Source organism: Scaptodrosophila lebanonensis, unplaced genomic scaffold (genome assembly GCF_003285725.1).
Source record: "Scaptodrosophila lebanonensis strain 11010-0011.00,11010-0021.00 unplaced genomic scaffold, SlebRS2 tig00000024-arrow-pilon, whole genome shotgun sequence".
In the NCBI taxonomy this organism is placed as follows: domain Eukaryota; kingdom Metazoa; phylum Arthropoda; class Insecta; order Diptera; family Drosophilidae; genus Scaptodrosophila; species Scaptodrosophila lebanonensis.
Window position 1 is genome coordinate 12,471,300 of NW_022060538.1, and position 17,807 is coordinate 12,489,106.

Sequence of the window (17,807 nt, forward strand, 5' to 3'; positions counted from 1 at the left end):
CAAGTGAAACAATTGCGAAAGTTGTGTTCTAGTTCACTGATAACCAAAAATTTGTACTAACGATCGGCACTTTTTACAAAAAACGCATCCTTTGCTCCGAAATATTATTAATTCCAAATCTATTTACTGGATTTAGATACTTATTCAGTTATTGTAGAATTTCCATAATATAAATACTTTACAATAAATGTTTAAAGCAGGCCCTGAATCACAAATCCTGCAAGTGTTCCACTTTGGATAAAATGTTTCTCATTTCTATTTCGACTCTCGTGCTGAAAACACTCCCTAAAACTCAACCTTCCAATATTCCAAAGCTGTTGTTGCACTACCTGTATTAAAGCTAAAGTAAGTTGAACTTGTCAGCGCTGCTTTCAAAAATGATTTAGCTGGAATTACAGTCGCGCCCCTAGCTCTATTACGTGGTGTGTGATTCAACGCTCCATAAACCGCCAGTCCCTGCTCTCCTCTTTCTGTGAGCTCTTGACAAGATGGGCTGCAATCCTGGTGGCTGCTGTGGCCTTCCCGAATGCATTCAGTGCACAAATTTCTGCTACAATTGCTGGACGGGAACTGCTAGCATTCCCAGTTGCCGGATCGGTTGCTCGCCATGCTGCCCACCGTACCGCGGCTGCTGTGGGGGACCATTTAATTGCTGCTAAACATGCATAGGCTCAGAAAGAAACGAGGATGTGTAAGGATAACACGCCCAAGCATTACCATATACAAAAAATAAAATAAAAGCAAATAAAGTAAAATAAATATTAAGTGACAACCAATGCCCTTTTTGTTGTATTTTGCAATTTAAAGTTTCACTTTTCGTTTTAAATTCTGTCTTAGTATATTCTCTTCCACCTCATTTAGCTCAATTCTAGATAAATAATATTAAACGATTAAAAGGAAGCGCCATTTGGTTATTCTTGAATGACAAATCAAAGAACGTTCCACGGACTCGTAGCTCAGAGAGTCCTCTCCGACAAGTTCCCCAACAAATGAAACTTGAACGAGCAGAAAACATATTTTCGCTTTAGTTTTGAAATAAATTAGATTAGAGTTGGCACATTAAATATATAAATATATTAAGTATGTTCTGTTTTAGAAACAGAAATTTAGTTCCATTACTGAAATTAGTTTTAATTTTCTAGAAATGTTTGACAACTATCTCAAAACTAAACTAATGTTCTTCTGCTCAGAATCTTCATAAACACTTTGAATGTGACTTAAACTCATTTGCGGATTGAATTTCACAAGATCACGTCTTCAGGCTGATGAGTCAGACATCTACTTGTAGACTTTCATTTAGCATGAAAGTTCAAGTTCATTCATTGTGGGTAGAGTTTTCAAAGTACCCCTTTTCATATAAATAAATAAAATCAAGGGGCGATCTCAAATCTTTACAAAAAAGGTATTCGTAAAATAAAATTCAAACATTTGATTCATCAACAATATTGATGATAATTATAATGCTGCTATTCGACTCAGGTTTAGTCTCAAGCAGTAGGCAGGGCTATCTATCTATCTATTGTTTTCACTTACACGCTCTTTCTTAAATTAAATTTCTTATTTCCACAATCAAACCCATTTCCTAATCCCATTTCTAGTGAAGCTGAAGGCCAAGTGCCGATTACAATCGATGGATTGAAAATGCAGTCCACGTTCGCCTGAGACCAGCTTAACAAAAAATTATAGATTGTAAAAACTTCCAAATATAGAGAGTTTCTCCAATTCTTCCTATATCAACAATTATTTGTATTATTCTCTCAATTATAACAATTTTGGGGTGGAAAAAAAATTACAATTTAAATGGGCATTTCATCATTACGACTTCCCTCTACTTTCGAAAATAATTTAAATTTCTGAAGTGAAAGAATATTCAACGCCTCTATTTAATTCATAAATTATGAAGTTAGGGAATCGAAAACGTTGAGAAAAGCGAGATTTTAGAAGCAATTTTTGAGCATCACTGTAGACACACTCTCCCATTTTATTTACGGGCTAAATTTTTGATGGCCCAAATAGGTTTTGGGGCACTGCTGGCCCGGGCATCGCACAATGGCCAAGTCGGGGCTTGGCAAAACAAATGAAATTATTAATTTGCATGTGTGATTATTTTTATATAAATATGCGTACACGTAGGCGAATCGCTGCCATGTTTTATTATGATTATTATTTTTTTCATATCCTTATTTTTTTTTTGTTCATTTCGTGGTGCCCAGCGGCATTTGTGGCGGAACAAAATTAAATTTGCATATGCGGTGCATATTTTCTTTACTGTGAGCAAAATGCATTATAAAAACACAAAAAAAAAAAACAAAACAACACAACACAAACACATGCATATATGCTTACCTACAATAAATTGCATTGTTTGTGCAACTTTTTTAGTTGTGTTCGTGAAGCAACTTTGTTTTCTGCATATTGAATTCAATTAATTTCTGTTTACTTTTTGTAAGGACATAAAAATTTAGCTATTATTGTGTAAATTACGGGGCGATTAATGCAATTTTAATGCGCAGCTTAACACCAAGTGTAAATTTGCTAAACAAACATAAAACGAACAAATATATTTGCTACGTGCGGACTATGAGTTATCGACAGAAGCGAAGGCAATGGCAACGGCAATGGCAGCATACAAATGGCCCGAATATCAAGGACCAGGACTAGCAGCAGCAACAACAACAACAATAAACAATGTGCAAACAAAACAATTTGTCATGTACCGGTAGCAGCAGCAACAACAACAACAACAACCTCAACCATAAGCCAAAAAGTGGCGCTAAAAATGTGCAACAGCAAGCCAGTTTTATGGTCAATGCCCAATGCCAGATAGATAGAGAGCTAGAGTCTCCCCCGCGACCGACACCGCCACCGCCAACGCCATCACTACCCGTACTTAACCAGCTGCCATATATTATTTATGACCGCAATTTCGTTGCACAAGTTTGCAGAGAAACAAGCAGAACTACCCAAAACACACGGCCAAGTAATAGACCCATAAAAGTGCAAATCTACTGCGACAACATGGCGTATGCGCTACGTGCTGGAACATGTTCTGACTTGCCTGCTTCTGGCCTGCCAAAATGCCGACCAGCCGACCAGCCGGCTTGCTGGCAGCCTTAAATTTAATTTATAAAATAAACAACTACTAGCCTGGTCGGCCAAGCACACATTCAAAAATATATATTTTGCAGCATTAATTACAACCCAGTGTGTGTGTGTGTGCATGTGTGCGTGTGTGTGTAATCAAACACAAATCGCATAATCGTTAGGACCAGGCGACAAGCCTGCCGGCCATCAGTTTTGCTTCGTGTACTACCTCTGCTTATTTATGCAACCCGCACACGTCGCGCATTTGGGCTAAAGAGTACAATGGTCTCAAGGTTCAAAATATTTAGAAACATTACACCTTACAACTTTGATTACTTTCTTGACTCTATTTTGAAAAATAAAACACTACTCTGAAGCTTGAAGAAAAACAAATTCAAAGGTCAGAAACAATTTAATTAATTTTAAATAAAAGATTACTTTTCGAACAAAAACGGAGAAAATATACCCTTAATTTTTAAAAATACTGAAGGAAAATAAAATAATATAACTAATATAATTAATATTATATAAATATAATATACTAATATTTAATATCACTACTAACATCCAAAAAAATAGCGTTAAATGTTTTCCAAATATTACAATAATAACAAAACATACATTAACATTTGAATTATAAATTATAATTTTTTAAGTTAATTTGAAAATCGATAATGCCTGTTACAGGGGAACCCCACTAATTGTGAAACATTTTCTCCTGCTCGATATCCATATAAACTTATTTATTTATAATAGATAAAAAGTACAATTCTAGTACGTGAAAACAGTTTGTTCCTTGTATAAATTAAGTACTTTTTAAGGTTAACAAATTTTATAATAGGCCCATTTAGAAATAGAGAGAGTTTAAATACGACACTAGAGTCCACCAAAGGGTCAGACGAATTTTGGTGAAAGGAGCCAGTTCTGGTTTAGTTTAGATGATGTTTAGAAAAGAAATCGTACATATCACCTATGCAGTTATAGTATTTATTATATAACACGGAACAAATACCATTAAATATCATTATTGCACTGAAGAATTACAAAGGTCGACTGCATATGAAAGCTCTGCTTGCAAAGAGAGAGCAAGAATGAATTGATCTTTAAGAGAAAGAGAGGTTGAGCTCTTAACAGCAAGCAAAATTTAACATTTACTTTACATAAAAAATAACTCTTCTGCAGGCCACTGTTCGATATTAAAAGAGATTCTGAGCTCATAACAGCAACCAGCACTTAACATTTAGTTTACATAGAAAATATTTCTTCTGCAGGACCACTGTTTGTTATTAAATAAGAGATATTAAAAGCAGAAGCTTCGATGCATTTAACTATTTACCTTTTGGCTTTTATCTCCTCCATTAAATATCATTTATAATTTCAATTAATTACTAATTACAACAATAACACAATTCAAGTACATGCTTAATTAAAACCTCTTGCATGAATATTATCAGAGCTTTCCTTAAATGCTTTCCGAAACCTGCTGGACTGAAAAATATATTTACCTTTTTGGCCTAGACAATTCAAGAATTCACTTAATATTAATTGGTTTTATTAAATGTTCGTAATTTTTTAGCTCATCAAATACATAAATATTCGAGAATTTTACATTTTTAACGATTTACCGCGCTCTATATACACAAAGTCCAGTTAACAGAGCTTTCAGCCATTTTCTTAACATTGCTGGTGAAGAACTGCGGAAAATATGTTAATTCAGTAAATCGATTGATATTCCTTTTTTGTATTGTTAAATAATTTCTGGGATTATCTGATGGATGGATTAACTGATGAAGCAGTGGATGATGGAGCTTGAATTGCTTGCATTTTTACTACTGCACCTGAATTTAAGTGAAATAAAATCTATACAGCTGCCATAGTGCCCAAAACTTTTGCACAAATTAACAAATTTTCAGCACACACACACACATGAACAGACGGACAGATGGACACACGGACAGAGGGACTCAGAAATAAGTTTTATTTGCCTATGTCGCAATTTGTTTATGCTGCGATGCATTGGTTGTTGGGCATTGTTTGGGCTTTTGTGGTGGCCTGAACGCGCCCAGGTGGGTGGTGTGGTGGGGTGGTTGGGTGGCTTGGGTGGCTTGGCGGCAACCACAACGGACAGTCGTGGCCAGTTTGTCGTGTGACAAACCCCAACCGCAAATGCTGCAAACAATTGTGTTTTTCTTTTGAGTAAATAACTCGACAGCACAGCACACAGCTTTGACACTCATTTTTTCGTTGTTGCCTCTTTTTTGTTGGACGTCCATGCTGATGCTGATGCTGCCATTTGGTATTTGCAGCTTGGAGCATGCGGCATGCAAATTAAATTTGCCACAGCCTGCGGCCTGCATGCCACTGCGCTATTTGTTTAGCTATTCTTGCTACACATGTAGCTACATACAATATACATAAATACTCGTACAACATTTCGGCATGTGCCATATTTATATCAAATTATGCATTTTTTGTTTGCTTAGGCATTTGCCTGCCGCATATTAAATTATGAGCACGAATTGTAGCTACATCTACAGATTTATGACATATTTTCTTAAGCTACAAATATTGTATGCTGTATACATAAATGCAAATCTTTGTGCTGCCAAACTAAACAAACAAAAATAATTACATTTTAAATGGGAAAATTGTCATGTGCTTAACATGTACACAGCGACAGGCGACAAATCTTGAACAGAATAGATGAGTTTTCACACAAACACAGATACACAGATACACACACACACAACCACTCATGCACTCATACTGTTACACACAAGGCCAATTGCAATTGCCGCCTATGTTTATTGACTATAACGTGGCTCGACGAGCTCGTTTTTCTCAACCAGCAAGCATTTCTTGGCAGCAGCAACAACAACAACAAAAGTGGCTAAAGATTGTCGTCGTGCAATGCTTCATTTATATGTTGATGACAAAATTTGAATGCAATCTTAGCAGAGGCACCTTTGGGACACCAAGCTAACAGACAGGCACGCAGGCAGGCATGCAGGCAGGAAGGATCATAGTCAGTCACAGGCGGCACTCATTGAGCGAATTTTTTTCCTCTGCTCGGCAAAGCTTTAATATAGTTATTAAATAATTCCGTCGGTAATGAAAATTTAATTCAATGCTGCAGTGCCAACATAATGTTAATAAGAAACTCAATCTTGGTTAGTAAAGGTCAGCAAAAGAATTGAGAAATGGGAAAAATTTCATTTATAACATCTTTTCAATAAAATAACTTGCAAAACAACAATTAATTCTTAGAAGAAAAATCATACACAGATCAATAGTGAAAAACAAATTGTAAGCAAACAAAAAAATATTAAAACAAAATGTATTTTCAACTAGTTACATGTATATGAAAGCATTAAAAATATAAAAGATTTGCTTATCGTCTTGAATTCAAAAAGTTGATCAACATATTTCCAAGCATTTTTTTTTCAATACTAATAATGTCTGAGAACGGGTTTTCATTGAAAATGCATTTAAAAAAGATCAAAGCATGCATTTATGCACATGACTGGAATTCAATAAAATAACTTGCAAAACAACAATTAATTCTTAGAAGAAAAATCATACACAGATCAATAGTGAAAAACCAATTATATGCAAATACAAAAATATAACAAGTAAAAAAGCTAAAGTCGGGTGTCCCGACTTTGAAATACTCTGTACATATGTTTACAATAATTATAAAAAATAAAAAAAACAAGTAAAAAAGCTAAAGTCGGGTGTCCCGACTTTGAAATACTCTGTACATATGTTTACAATAATTATAAAAAATAAAAAAAAAAATAAATAAAAAAAAAATTTGATCGATTTTACCTCTCTCGGTATTCGAACTCACGTAAAGGGTGTATAATTGCACATTTACATAGCAATTGCGTCTGTGTGAGTGTATGTATGCCTATGCGCATCAATTCGTGTCTGTGTAAGCATTTTCGCAGTCAACCAAACAGCAACATCAACAACAGCCGCGGGCAGCGCTTGAGCAGCGCTGCAGCAGCGCTGCAGCAGCAAATATATTTATGGCTATAACTTCTTGGTAAATCGGTCTATCATAGTGAAACTTGGCATACGGACACATAATTACTAACTGGGGGTATTTGCAAAATTTTAGTTCGAAATTCCAAGAATTACGGGAGTTAGAGAAAATCGCATTTGCGGGGGAGAGGGGGGAGGGAGGGAAATTCCAAAATATAAATTTTCTGCGTATTCACACAAGGCATCTTGGACTAAAATTTGGTGTGCCTAGGTTTTATAGTCTCCGAGATATAGGCGATTATACGAATTGAAAATCGGGAAAACCCCCATAGGGGGGAAGTGGGGGGGAAAATCAAAAAAATAAAACAAACTCGTATAGAATATACACATAACGCATCTTCGTGCAAAATTTGGTGTCTCTATCTCTTATAGTCTCTGAGATCCAGGTGTTCATACGGACGGACAGACGGACAGACGGACAGACGGACAGACAGACAGACAGGGCTAGATCGACTCGTCTTGTCACGCTGATCAATAATATATATACTTTGTGGGGTCTGCCACGCCTCCTTCTGCCTGTTACATTTTTCAGCTCCCGCAAACCTAATATACTCTTGTACATTTCATGTACAGAGTATAAAAATAAATAAAAAAAAAATTGGATCGATTTTACCTCTCTCGGTATTCGAACTCACGTAAAGGGTGTATAATTGCACATTTACATAGCAATTGCGTCTGTGTGAGTGTATGTATGCCTATGCGCATCAATTCGTGTCTGTGTAAGCATTTTCGCAGTCAACCAAACAGCAACATCAACAACAGCCGCGGGCAGCGCTTGAGCAGCGCTGCAGCAGCGCTGCAGCAGCAAATATATTTATGGCTATAACTTCTTGGTAAATCGGTCTATCATAGTGAAACTTGGCATACGGACACATAATTACTAACTGGGGGTATTTGCAAAATTTTAGTTCGAAATTCCAAGAATTACGGGAGTTACAGAAAATCGCATTTGCGGGGGAGAGGGGGGAGGGAGGGAAATTCCAAAATATACATTTTCTGCGTATTCATACAAGGCATCTTGGACTAAAATTTGGTGTGCCTAGGTCTTATAGTCTCCGAGATATAGGCGATTATACGAATGGAAAATCGGGAAAACCCCCATAGGGGGGAAGTGGGGGGGGGAAAATCAAAAAAATAAAACAAACTCGTATAGAATATACACATAACGCATCTTCGTGCAAAATTTGGTGTCTCTATCTCTTATAGTCTCTGAGATCCAGGTGTTCATACGGACGGACAGACGGACAGACAGACAGACAGACAGGGCTAGATCGACTCGTCTTGTCACGCTGATCAATAATATATATACTTTGTGGGGTCTGTCACGCCTCCTTCTGCCTGTTACATTTTTCAGCTCCCGCAAACCTAATATACTCTTGTACATTTCATGTACAGAGTATAAAAATAAAATGTATTTTCAACTAGTGAAATGTATATTAAAGCATTAAAAAAATGAAAGATTCTTTTTTCAATGCTAATAATGTCTAAGAACGGGTTTTCATTTAAAATGCATTTAAAAAATATCTAAGCATGGCAGGAATTCCCCAAACTGTATATTAATGAACCAGATTCGTTTAGGGAAAAGGTTATTTTTAGTGCTACATCTAAATATAACTTTTTTGGATACGACGGCCCTTCCAAAATATAGCGAAAAGCGAATGAAACCATGAAAAAGAAAAACATTATTCCCACCGTCAAGCATGGTGGAGGAAATGTAATGGTTTGGAGTGTATAGCTGCCTCTGGACCTGGTAACATGATGTTCATTGATAAAAGCACATTAATAAAAATAAATAAATATTTTGGAATCAAATTTTCATGCAAGTGCCAGAAACCTCGGGATCGATGCCAAACAATTGAATCCCATAGGCATGTATGGGAATTACTTAAGAGAAAAATAAGGAAGCACAATATCACATCCAAGGAATCCTTGAAAGCCGCATTAGCTTCTGAGTGGCACTAAATTGATCCAAAAGAGACCAATAATTTGGTGAAGAGTATGCACCGGCGTTTACAAGCCGTTATTAAGGCCAAAGACGGGCCTATAAAATATTAACAATTAAATTACATTGAATAGACCATTAAAGTCAAAGTCATTACGCGCCAATTCTACTTATTACATTTAATTGGCTGCACTGAAAATGGTTTTCAAAATAAAAGAGAGAGAGAGAGAGAGAGGCCACCCAAACACATAGTAACGGCGCTGGAGCAAATGCTGATAACAGTAAACGATACAATTTAGAATTTGTCTTTACTGGTTTCTCTTGTTTACAAAAATGTTCCTTTTGTGTCCCCCATCATAAAGAGAAAAGCGTGTTGCCACTTACATATTATCTTCAATGATGACGACGTCCATACAACAAATCAAAATAACAAGAGAATAAATTCCGTTGTTCTCTTCTTTACAGCAGAGAGAATGCCTGCCATCGTCTTTGTTTTCGCCACAACCTCAACATATTTGTTTTTACGCCCGAATTACATATTTATGTAAAAGTTAAATATTGCTTCTTTTTGTGTATTTAAACACTTGCACTTTGAGGATCTTTTAAACTGTTTTTCAGTTCACATCGTTTTTTATGTTGGTACCGAATTTTCGCGATATTTCTGAGCTGAGCTGGCAGGTAGACTACTGGCGCTTGATAAAGTTACACTCTTGTAAATTAATTCCAGTCCTCTCTCCTTCAACTCAAAGGTTTAACTGACCTTGAAAACAGTGCTCTTAACTGCAATTTGAACTGAGTACATCCAAGAGTTTAACAAAATAAAGAGTTTTCTTAACTTGTTTGATGCTGCTTAGCTTTAATTTGTATATAGTAATTTTTAATCTAAGAAAAGGTTTCTTGTTTTTTAAATTTGTCTAAGGCAAGAAAGGACTTTTGCTTGCCCCCTGAATTTAACATTTTTCAATGTCCACTTAATTAGTCGCCGTCATGTCACGTATGCGTCACGATTACACAAATAAAAGACTTTGTGGTTCGTTTGCTGCTTTTGTATGCTAATCATATTTTTTCAAGCTAGTTGCTCTTGGACAGAAACAGTAACATATAACAAACAAATTTTTTTACATTTCAAACAGCCAATTTAAGCAAAGTTGAAGTACACATTCAGGCTTATTTATGTATGTACACAGAGATAAGCAATGATGTAACTAAATCGCGTGGCAAAAATGAAACCGAATCCACTAACTTGGTTAAAATAAATTTGTTCAATCTTGAATAGTACAATTTATTTTTAGAAAAATGACTTCGGAATTAAAGTGCAAACGCAAGTCATTCATGGAAGTAACTGAATTTTGAGAGCCTAAGAGCAGCCGAGCGTTAGATTTCATTATTTTAAATCAAGATCAAAATTCTTATAGTAATCTTTTAGAGTTAACTTAAGCGTAATTTCAGTAAGAATCGAGAAGAAGTAAAGTACGTTTACACTAAATTTAAGACCGTAATGGAGAGTAAGAAAGTATTAAGAATACAAAATATGTCTAATGTTAAGGATAAAGACTAGCAAATTAGACATTTTGCTTGTCTGTGAAAAAAGAGACATTGGCGAGTGAAAAAGGTTGACAAATAAATCATTAATATTGGAAACTACAGAGATGTGTAAGTTTGTGACTCCCAGAGGGAAGAATATTGGACCATATGTCAAAGGTATAAAGCAGACTCGTATGTATAGAATCAATATAATGATACTCGATGGTGTAGAAATGTGAGCCAATTTGCTCATCCTTTCAAATCGAGGCAGCTCGATGCACGTGGACTTGACTTATCCATGCTTAAATATTAAGCTTGCAACTATCAGATAGATCTGAGAATCTCAAACCCGGTATTCTATATAAATCAGAAGAATATTAATCATACTTGTTGCTTTAAAAATTGTTGAAAGTTTACTGAATGTTTGTTTTGGCCTTTTAAAGTTATTTCTTTGAGTTTGCGAGAAGTAATTATTATAAAACAAATATAATGAAATTCGAAACACTACACAAAAATTATTCAATATTTTGTGAAATACAAGTATATCTTAGCTGATCTTAAACACTTTTTAAGACGCTATCAGTTAAATAATGTGAACACTTACTGAACAGAAACGAACTATTGACGATCTATTGAGCTATTCCACTACATTTGCTTGTATTTTCACTAAGTTGAGGTCCTTTTAAGTTCCTTTTAAGTTCGTGCCATAATATTTTCCGTGCAGTTGCCATAAAAAGTGCTCGCAGTACTCTGATTTACGCAGTCAGTTCTGCATCTGCTTTATGGCTTGTTTTCTTCATTTAAATGCAATTTCAATGTACTGGCAATAGATTTTTAATAGTGGCCCACACACACACACATATATATATATATATATATATATATAAACGAACACACATTCGTGCTTGGCTTCTGTTGACAGTCGAAAACATTTATGCGATTTTGTCGTTAGACGCACACAGCAAATAAAAGTTTATGAAACAATATGAAAAATGTTATTTGTGCTTATGTGGATGATGGCTGGCAGTCTGGCAGACAGAGGAACATCAAGCTGAGCAAATTTGTTAGCAGTTGTCAAAATGAATTAATGTTTAACTGGAAAATTGCATGAGCTGCTCTGCGCCTCCGTTTCCGCATCCGCTTCCGCTTTCTTCCAACATCGACAGTTTAAGCATCGCTCGAGCTGGCTGCTAGGCAGGCAGGCAGGCAGGCCACAAAACGAAGCTTGTACATTTTTAAAACCAAAGTAATTTGCTGGCCAATATGGCTCAGAAATATAGCTCTGTTCGCCACACATAGAGACAAGGAGAACAACAAAAATAATTACAACAACAACCACTACCGTAGGTAATAAAGTGCCAAATAAATGCAATAAAGCTGTTGAACAAGAGCTGCGCTTATGTTTCTTCCGGCTTTTATTACAAAACACACTCGAAAACAGCAAATAAAAATCCAAATAAATAAAAATAAAACTGCCAAACAATTGAAAATTTAACAATGAGCCATATAGCCATAGCCAGAGCTCTATATGCAAGAGCTTAAGTGCTTACTGCCGGCCATGGCGATGCACTGTCGATGTTTTCCTTCTGAAACGATGCTCAAGAAAACTGCAAAACAACTCAATTTCAATGCTTGAGGACCAAAAGGATGGAACGAGTGTGGGCAACACAGGATTACAAGCAAATTGCAAACGTCTTTGCATGTCGAGCACAAACACAAACACCCAGACACCCATACACCCATACACACCCACACCCACATCCACACACACATGCGCGTGCAACAGCAAACTAATTTGATTGTCGAGCACATTCGTGTGAAGCTTTGAATGCTTTGCCCATTCTAAGGCCCACTTTTGGCGCCCAACTTGGGGCTGCTTATGGTAATCGAGCATTCGTTTGTTTGCCTGAAAATTTTAACAGCAAAACTGTTTAAGTTCTTCAACATCTTAAGTGGCTGGCTAGCTCGTTAAAAACGCAGGTGAGAGAACTGAGAAAATTCAACATTCCAAATTGAAGGCTTTACTTTAAAATAAATACGAGTACTACAACAGATAAGCTGCGGTTAGGCAGTCCGTTCAGATAATACTGATGGTCACACAAAGGCCAGTTTACTTCTAGTTAGGCTTTCATCATAATTAATGTGACTTCTCGTTGGTTTTCAAAATTCAGAAGAGATGAAGTCCCCAAATAATTGGTTCAAGGACTATTTGCTGTAAAAACAAATTTTAAGAGTCAAACATAGCTGAGACATGTAGCTTAGTCATTTTACTGAAGACAGCTTTTAATTGTGCATCTAAGATAGAAAAAAGAAAACAAGTCTTTCTGTTCATCCGTCTATCCGTATAAAAAAGATAATCTTGAAAAGCTAGCAGCAAGAGCTGATTCTTTTTCTGGGTTAGGGCTGGTAATCCTCCTCCTATTGGATCAATGTAATACATAGAATAATCCAATCACCTACACTTACTCCGACAGACAGTTGGAACTCAAAGCAACAAGCATAGTATTTTCATTCCGCTAAGTATAAAAAATGAAAGATAATCCATAAAAACTAAAAGGTAATAAAAATAAAGTTTATGGTTTTTAATTGAAGAATACGATTGATAATTATTTTAAAAATAGATTTATTATATTACTACCATAATATACAAAGTTTTTCACATTCTTAAAGCGTCATTTAAGTCAAAATGGATTGCACGAGAGTATTTTATTCAAGTTGTATAGTAAGTTTAAATAAATTTAATTATTTTAAATTATTCCCAGCACTTGCCCGCTTACACATAATAAAAGGAGAGATTTGGAAGTGCAATACGAAGTATTTAAATGCCAAAGCAGAAGAGCACTTACAAGTACATTCAAAAATAGTAGAATATTATGAGTTAATGCCATTTTCTATCAAATACCATTAAATAGACTAGCGTTGGGGTAGAACATTTGATTTTCGTGTCAATTTAAGGCAAAGACTACACTTTATATTTGCTTCGATGTGTTCGTTACATTCCATAAACTGTCTCTGCATAAACATAAACTGCCCCTTTCAGCTTATATTCTGTATTCAAAGCTGAAGAAGAAAACTCTTGCTTTCAATATTAATTAACCTGGCGGCGGACTACCCTTCAGGAATTACCCAGAAACAACTCCACATGGGATACAGCCAAGACAAGAAAGTTCTTGTAGTAGCCCCAAGCTCCCAAGTGGAGCAATTAAATAAAATTAAATTGGACTAAAAACACATTTTCTATAACTCTTCATGTCTGGCTCCTCAAATAACTTTTGCACTTAGTAGATGCATTTATTTTGCTCCTAAAGATTGCTAAGAAGTATGCGCTAATTGGCCGAGAAATGATAAGCTCGTCAACTGTTACCAATCTGAAACAAACTTATCGAAGTACTTCGCAGTACTGCCAACTTGTTACAACAGAGACATAAACAGTTGACAGCTCTGTTGAAAAAAAGATAAAAACAAAGCAACCGTATTGGCTATCGAACTAAATAAGAGTTTCTCTGCTCAGTCAGTTTGTCGAGTCGGACAGGGTGTTAACGTAATATCAAAGAATTGGTTTTTTTTTGGCTTTCAACAAAATGCCTTTAATTCAACGTAGCCTCTTTTCGGATCGCTACAATGGGAAACACGAGCGTTTCTACGACCGCTACGATGGTAAGTAAATATGGATTACGGTCTTTTCTTTCCTTGCGCTCATGTACTATTGATGCAGAAGTATTCCGGCGTATACCCAACATGCCCCCAATGCCGCGTCCAGCTGCCCACACCACCAATGGCCATTCGGCCAAGTCCAGTGGCAGCAGCGATAAGGCCAATAACAAGGTTGTCTTTCATTATGGGACCGATAGGCTCGGCAGCAACACGGACTGGCGTGCCGGGGACGACATACCCATTGTGGTGCGCCGCGAAATGGAGGAGGAATACAATATTCAATTGATGCCGCATGCTACAAATACGGGCGGAGAGTTCAGCCACACCATCTGGGAGATTGAGCACACGGCCGAGCAGGATCTGAGCATTGCCAAAGGCAAGAAGCCCAAGACTGTCATCCTAGAGAAGAAAATGGACAACATCAAGGTGCTGGCCAAGGGCAGCTCTAAGCCGATCGACATCAAAATGGAGACCGACTTGGATATCTGCATGGATGATGAAATTAATTCTGCCCCACCACAGCCGCCAATCAAGATGGAGATCGACCCGCCATTGGCCGAATTGCACGCCAAGGTCTTTGAGCCGCCAGAGCCGATCAAGAAAGCAGATCGCCGTCGTACCAAACAGCCCGGTGAGATGTTTGAGTGCAAGGAGTGCATCAAGAAATTTGAGCACTCCTGGATGCTCGTCGCCCACCAGCGCGTCCACACTGGTGAGAAGCCCTTCGTCTGTCCCGAGCAGACCTGCCAGAAGTCCTTTGCTGATCGGTGGGTCCTTGACTACGCCCTTATTCCACCTGCAATTCAATTCATCAATAACACCTGCCCACAGCTCCAATTTGCGTTCGCATCAGCGCACCATGGGCCACCACAGCTGGGACCATCAGTGTGGCCAGTGCGGCAAATACTTCAGCCAGGAGTGCTACCTAAATCGCCATACTCTCGATGCTTGTCGCAAGTACTTGCTATCCAATATGCATAAGAAGTATTAGAAGTCGGTTCTATAAGACTCTTGCTGCTGGTTGTAAACCTTTTTTATAGGCTTTTTTTGAATGGCCCTTAATTCCACTCCACCTCACGATAGGATTTGATTTCAACTAGAATTCCAAGATATTCAGACAGTTCACAATATTTGTAAAACATTTTTTGAACTCGCTTTTAAATAGGTAGGCTCTATCATAAATATTTCGTATTTATTATAAAATATTAAAGTATAGGTACACCGCAATCTAAATAAACATTCTGCAATACATCATATTTAAACATATATATAAATCATCGAATAAATCCGCGAGTATTTATTTTGGTTCTAAATCTTAAAGGATCGTATTTGTTTAAAAAACTTCTTGTTTTTTATAAACTGCATCCAAATGGCATATTAGAAAGCTTTTTTATGTCATGTGTTTTAAAACCGAATCATTTAGTATCAGATACCATTTAATTTGGAGGACCTTAGCTCTCAACTGCATAGAATACGGTAAAATATGTACTTAGGCTTGGTTGAATTACATTTGTTGACAAATGACTTAGTCTTAAAAGTTCGGCCCCATTGAAACACGATCTTTACAGATATAAATAGATCTATTCAGTTAAAATTTCCTTTATTTCACAACAAACAAAACTTATTTCTGAGCAATTTTAATCCAAAATCTATAATATTTACACAAAACTCTCATAAAATCTTCATCGGCCTGAAGGCCTTAGTTGCTCTGATAACAAACTAATATTGCAATTAAGTAGTAGAATAGATAGTTGGTTTATGGTTCTGAAGGTGAAACAGTTATCTATAAGATTTATGGTCAGACTTTTCTGATTTTCAATGAACAGCTTTTATTTATTTATATGTTGTAAGGGGAATAACAAGTTCCTAATGTATGCCCTCATTATTGAAAAACGGATGAGCTTTGGAGATTGTCAATAGTAGATTGTTGTGGAATCTTTTCAGGATGTAACATAAGATATCCCAGAAGTTGATCTAAGATATTCAGACTGGCTTGAGCATTCTCTTAGATAGACCTATTCAGTTAAAATTTCCTTTATTTCACAACAACAAAACTTATTTCTGAGCAATTTTAATCCAAAATCTATAATATTTACACAAAACTCTCATAAAATCTTCACCAGCCTGAAGACCTTAGTTGCTCTGATAACAAACTAATATTGCAATTAAGTAGTAGAATAGATAGTTGATTTATGGTTCTGAAGGTGGAACAGTTATCTATAAGATTTATGGTCAGACTTTTCTGATTTTCAAAGAACAGCTTTTATTTATTTATATGTTGTAAGGGGAATAACAAGTTCCTAATGTATGCCCTCATTATTGAAAAACGGATGAGCTTTGTAGATTGTCAATAGTACATTGTTGTGGAATCTTTTCAGGATGTAACATAAGATATCCCAGAACTTGATCTGAGATTTCCAGACTGGCTTGAGCATTCTCTTCTAAAGTACAAGCTCTTTTTGAAGTTTTTTGTCAAGTTTTCTATCCAAAAGCTAGTATATCTTTCTTAGCTCTATCGTTAAGCTACAACATGCAGCAGTCTTCTTAATTTCATTACTTCCTCCACGGGAATGGAAGCATAATTTAGACTAACTTATTTAATGGGAAATATTGTATGAGGGGAGTTTTCTGCATTGACCATAGCGGCTAGTTGCTGAAAGTATTTAGGTGCTCTTGAAGCAATTCTGAGGCAAGTTTATTATAAATCTTGCTGATGTGGCAACGCGCTTTGTTGGCAACAGCAGAAGCCAATAGCTGTTAGCGACTTCTGTTAACTAACAGAACGCTGCAGACATGAGCATCTCACTCTTCCCATGTTAGTTCCGCGCTAAGTCAACGCGTTCAAAAAAGTACAATTAGTTTTAAGTGCGAAGTGAAATATAGCAGATGAACTGAAAACCACAAAAAAGTGTAATTGCGCTAAAAAGAGGGCGCAATTTTAGAATCTCCAATCAACACAAGCATCCCAGTACATTTTCATGGTCCGTCCAGCCGCGTAGTGCTCGGCTCCTCATCGATTCCTCATATGCCTTTTGTCTTGAATATATGGATATAAGTTAGGTTTGTTGTTGTTGTAGTAACATTGGTAGCTTATTAGATTAATGGGTTCTAATTCAACCTTGTTCAATTTTAACTTTAATTTTATTATCCTTAAGTTTTTCTTGGTTATTACATTATACATATGTATTTATAAACATATGTATCTTAAATATCAAATTTGTATTTGATTTTTATTTTTACCTATCTTGTGTCCAAGAAGAATAGCCTGATTATCCATTGCTTTAGCTGAAACAAATCGTAGTTTTCTTTTTTTTTTAATCTGTAGTCTTTACTTAAGATCTGTCCCTAGGAGGGCAATTATTACATTTGATTTTGCAGAATTTTCAGTCTGCATAAGTTTCTGTGTTGCTTAATAATGAAGAACGAAATTTGACTAATGAAACAAGTATGCTGGAATACCACAAAGGCTATGATCAGACACGCAAAGAATTTGCACTCAAAATGAAGTTATTTTACGAGTAGGCTTTGAAAGGTAAAACCTGAAATGGGTTTCTGT

At 36.3% G+C, this 17,807-nt stretch overlaps 2 protein-coding genes across 3 annotated transcripts; both read left to right on the forward strand.

Annotated features, from left to right (window-relative positions):
* The first annotated feature begins 245 nt into the window (after nt 1–245).
* LOC115621593 (small cysteine and glycine repeat-containing protein 1) lies at nt 246–776 on the forward strand. Of its 2 annotated transcripts, none has more exons than XM_030515285.1 (2): nt 246–345; nt 411–776. In XM_030515285.1, the coding sequence occupies exon 2, from the start codon at nt 489–491 to the stop codon at nt 657–659; it is 171 nt and encodes a 56-aa protein (XP_030371145.1). In that variant the 5' UTR covers nt 246–345; nt 411–488; the 3' UTR covers nt 660–776. The 2 variants fall into 2 exon arrangements, with proteins under 2 accessions (XP_030371145.1, XP_030371144.1); XM_030515284.1 differs by having other exon boundaries at nt 248–345; nt 399–776.
* Nucleotides 777–14,128: 13,352 nt separating this feature from the next.
* Nucleotides 14,129–15,416, forward strand: LOC115621597 (zinc finger protein 69 homolog). The gene is made up of 3 exons (XM_030515288.1): nt 14,129–14,254; nt 14,313–15,018; nt 15,083–15,416. The coding sequence occupies exons 1-3, from the start codon at nt 14,179–14,181 to the stop codon at nt 15,240–15,242; spliced, it is 942 nt and encodes a 313-aa protein (XP_030371148.1). The 5' UTR covers nt 14,129–14,178; the 3' UTR covers nt 15,243–15,416.
* Nucleotides 15,417–17,807: the final 2,391 nt, after the last annotated feature.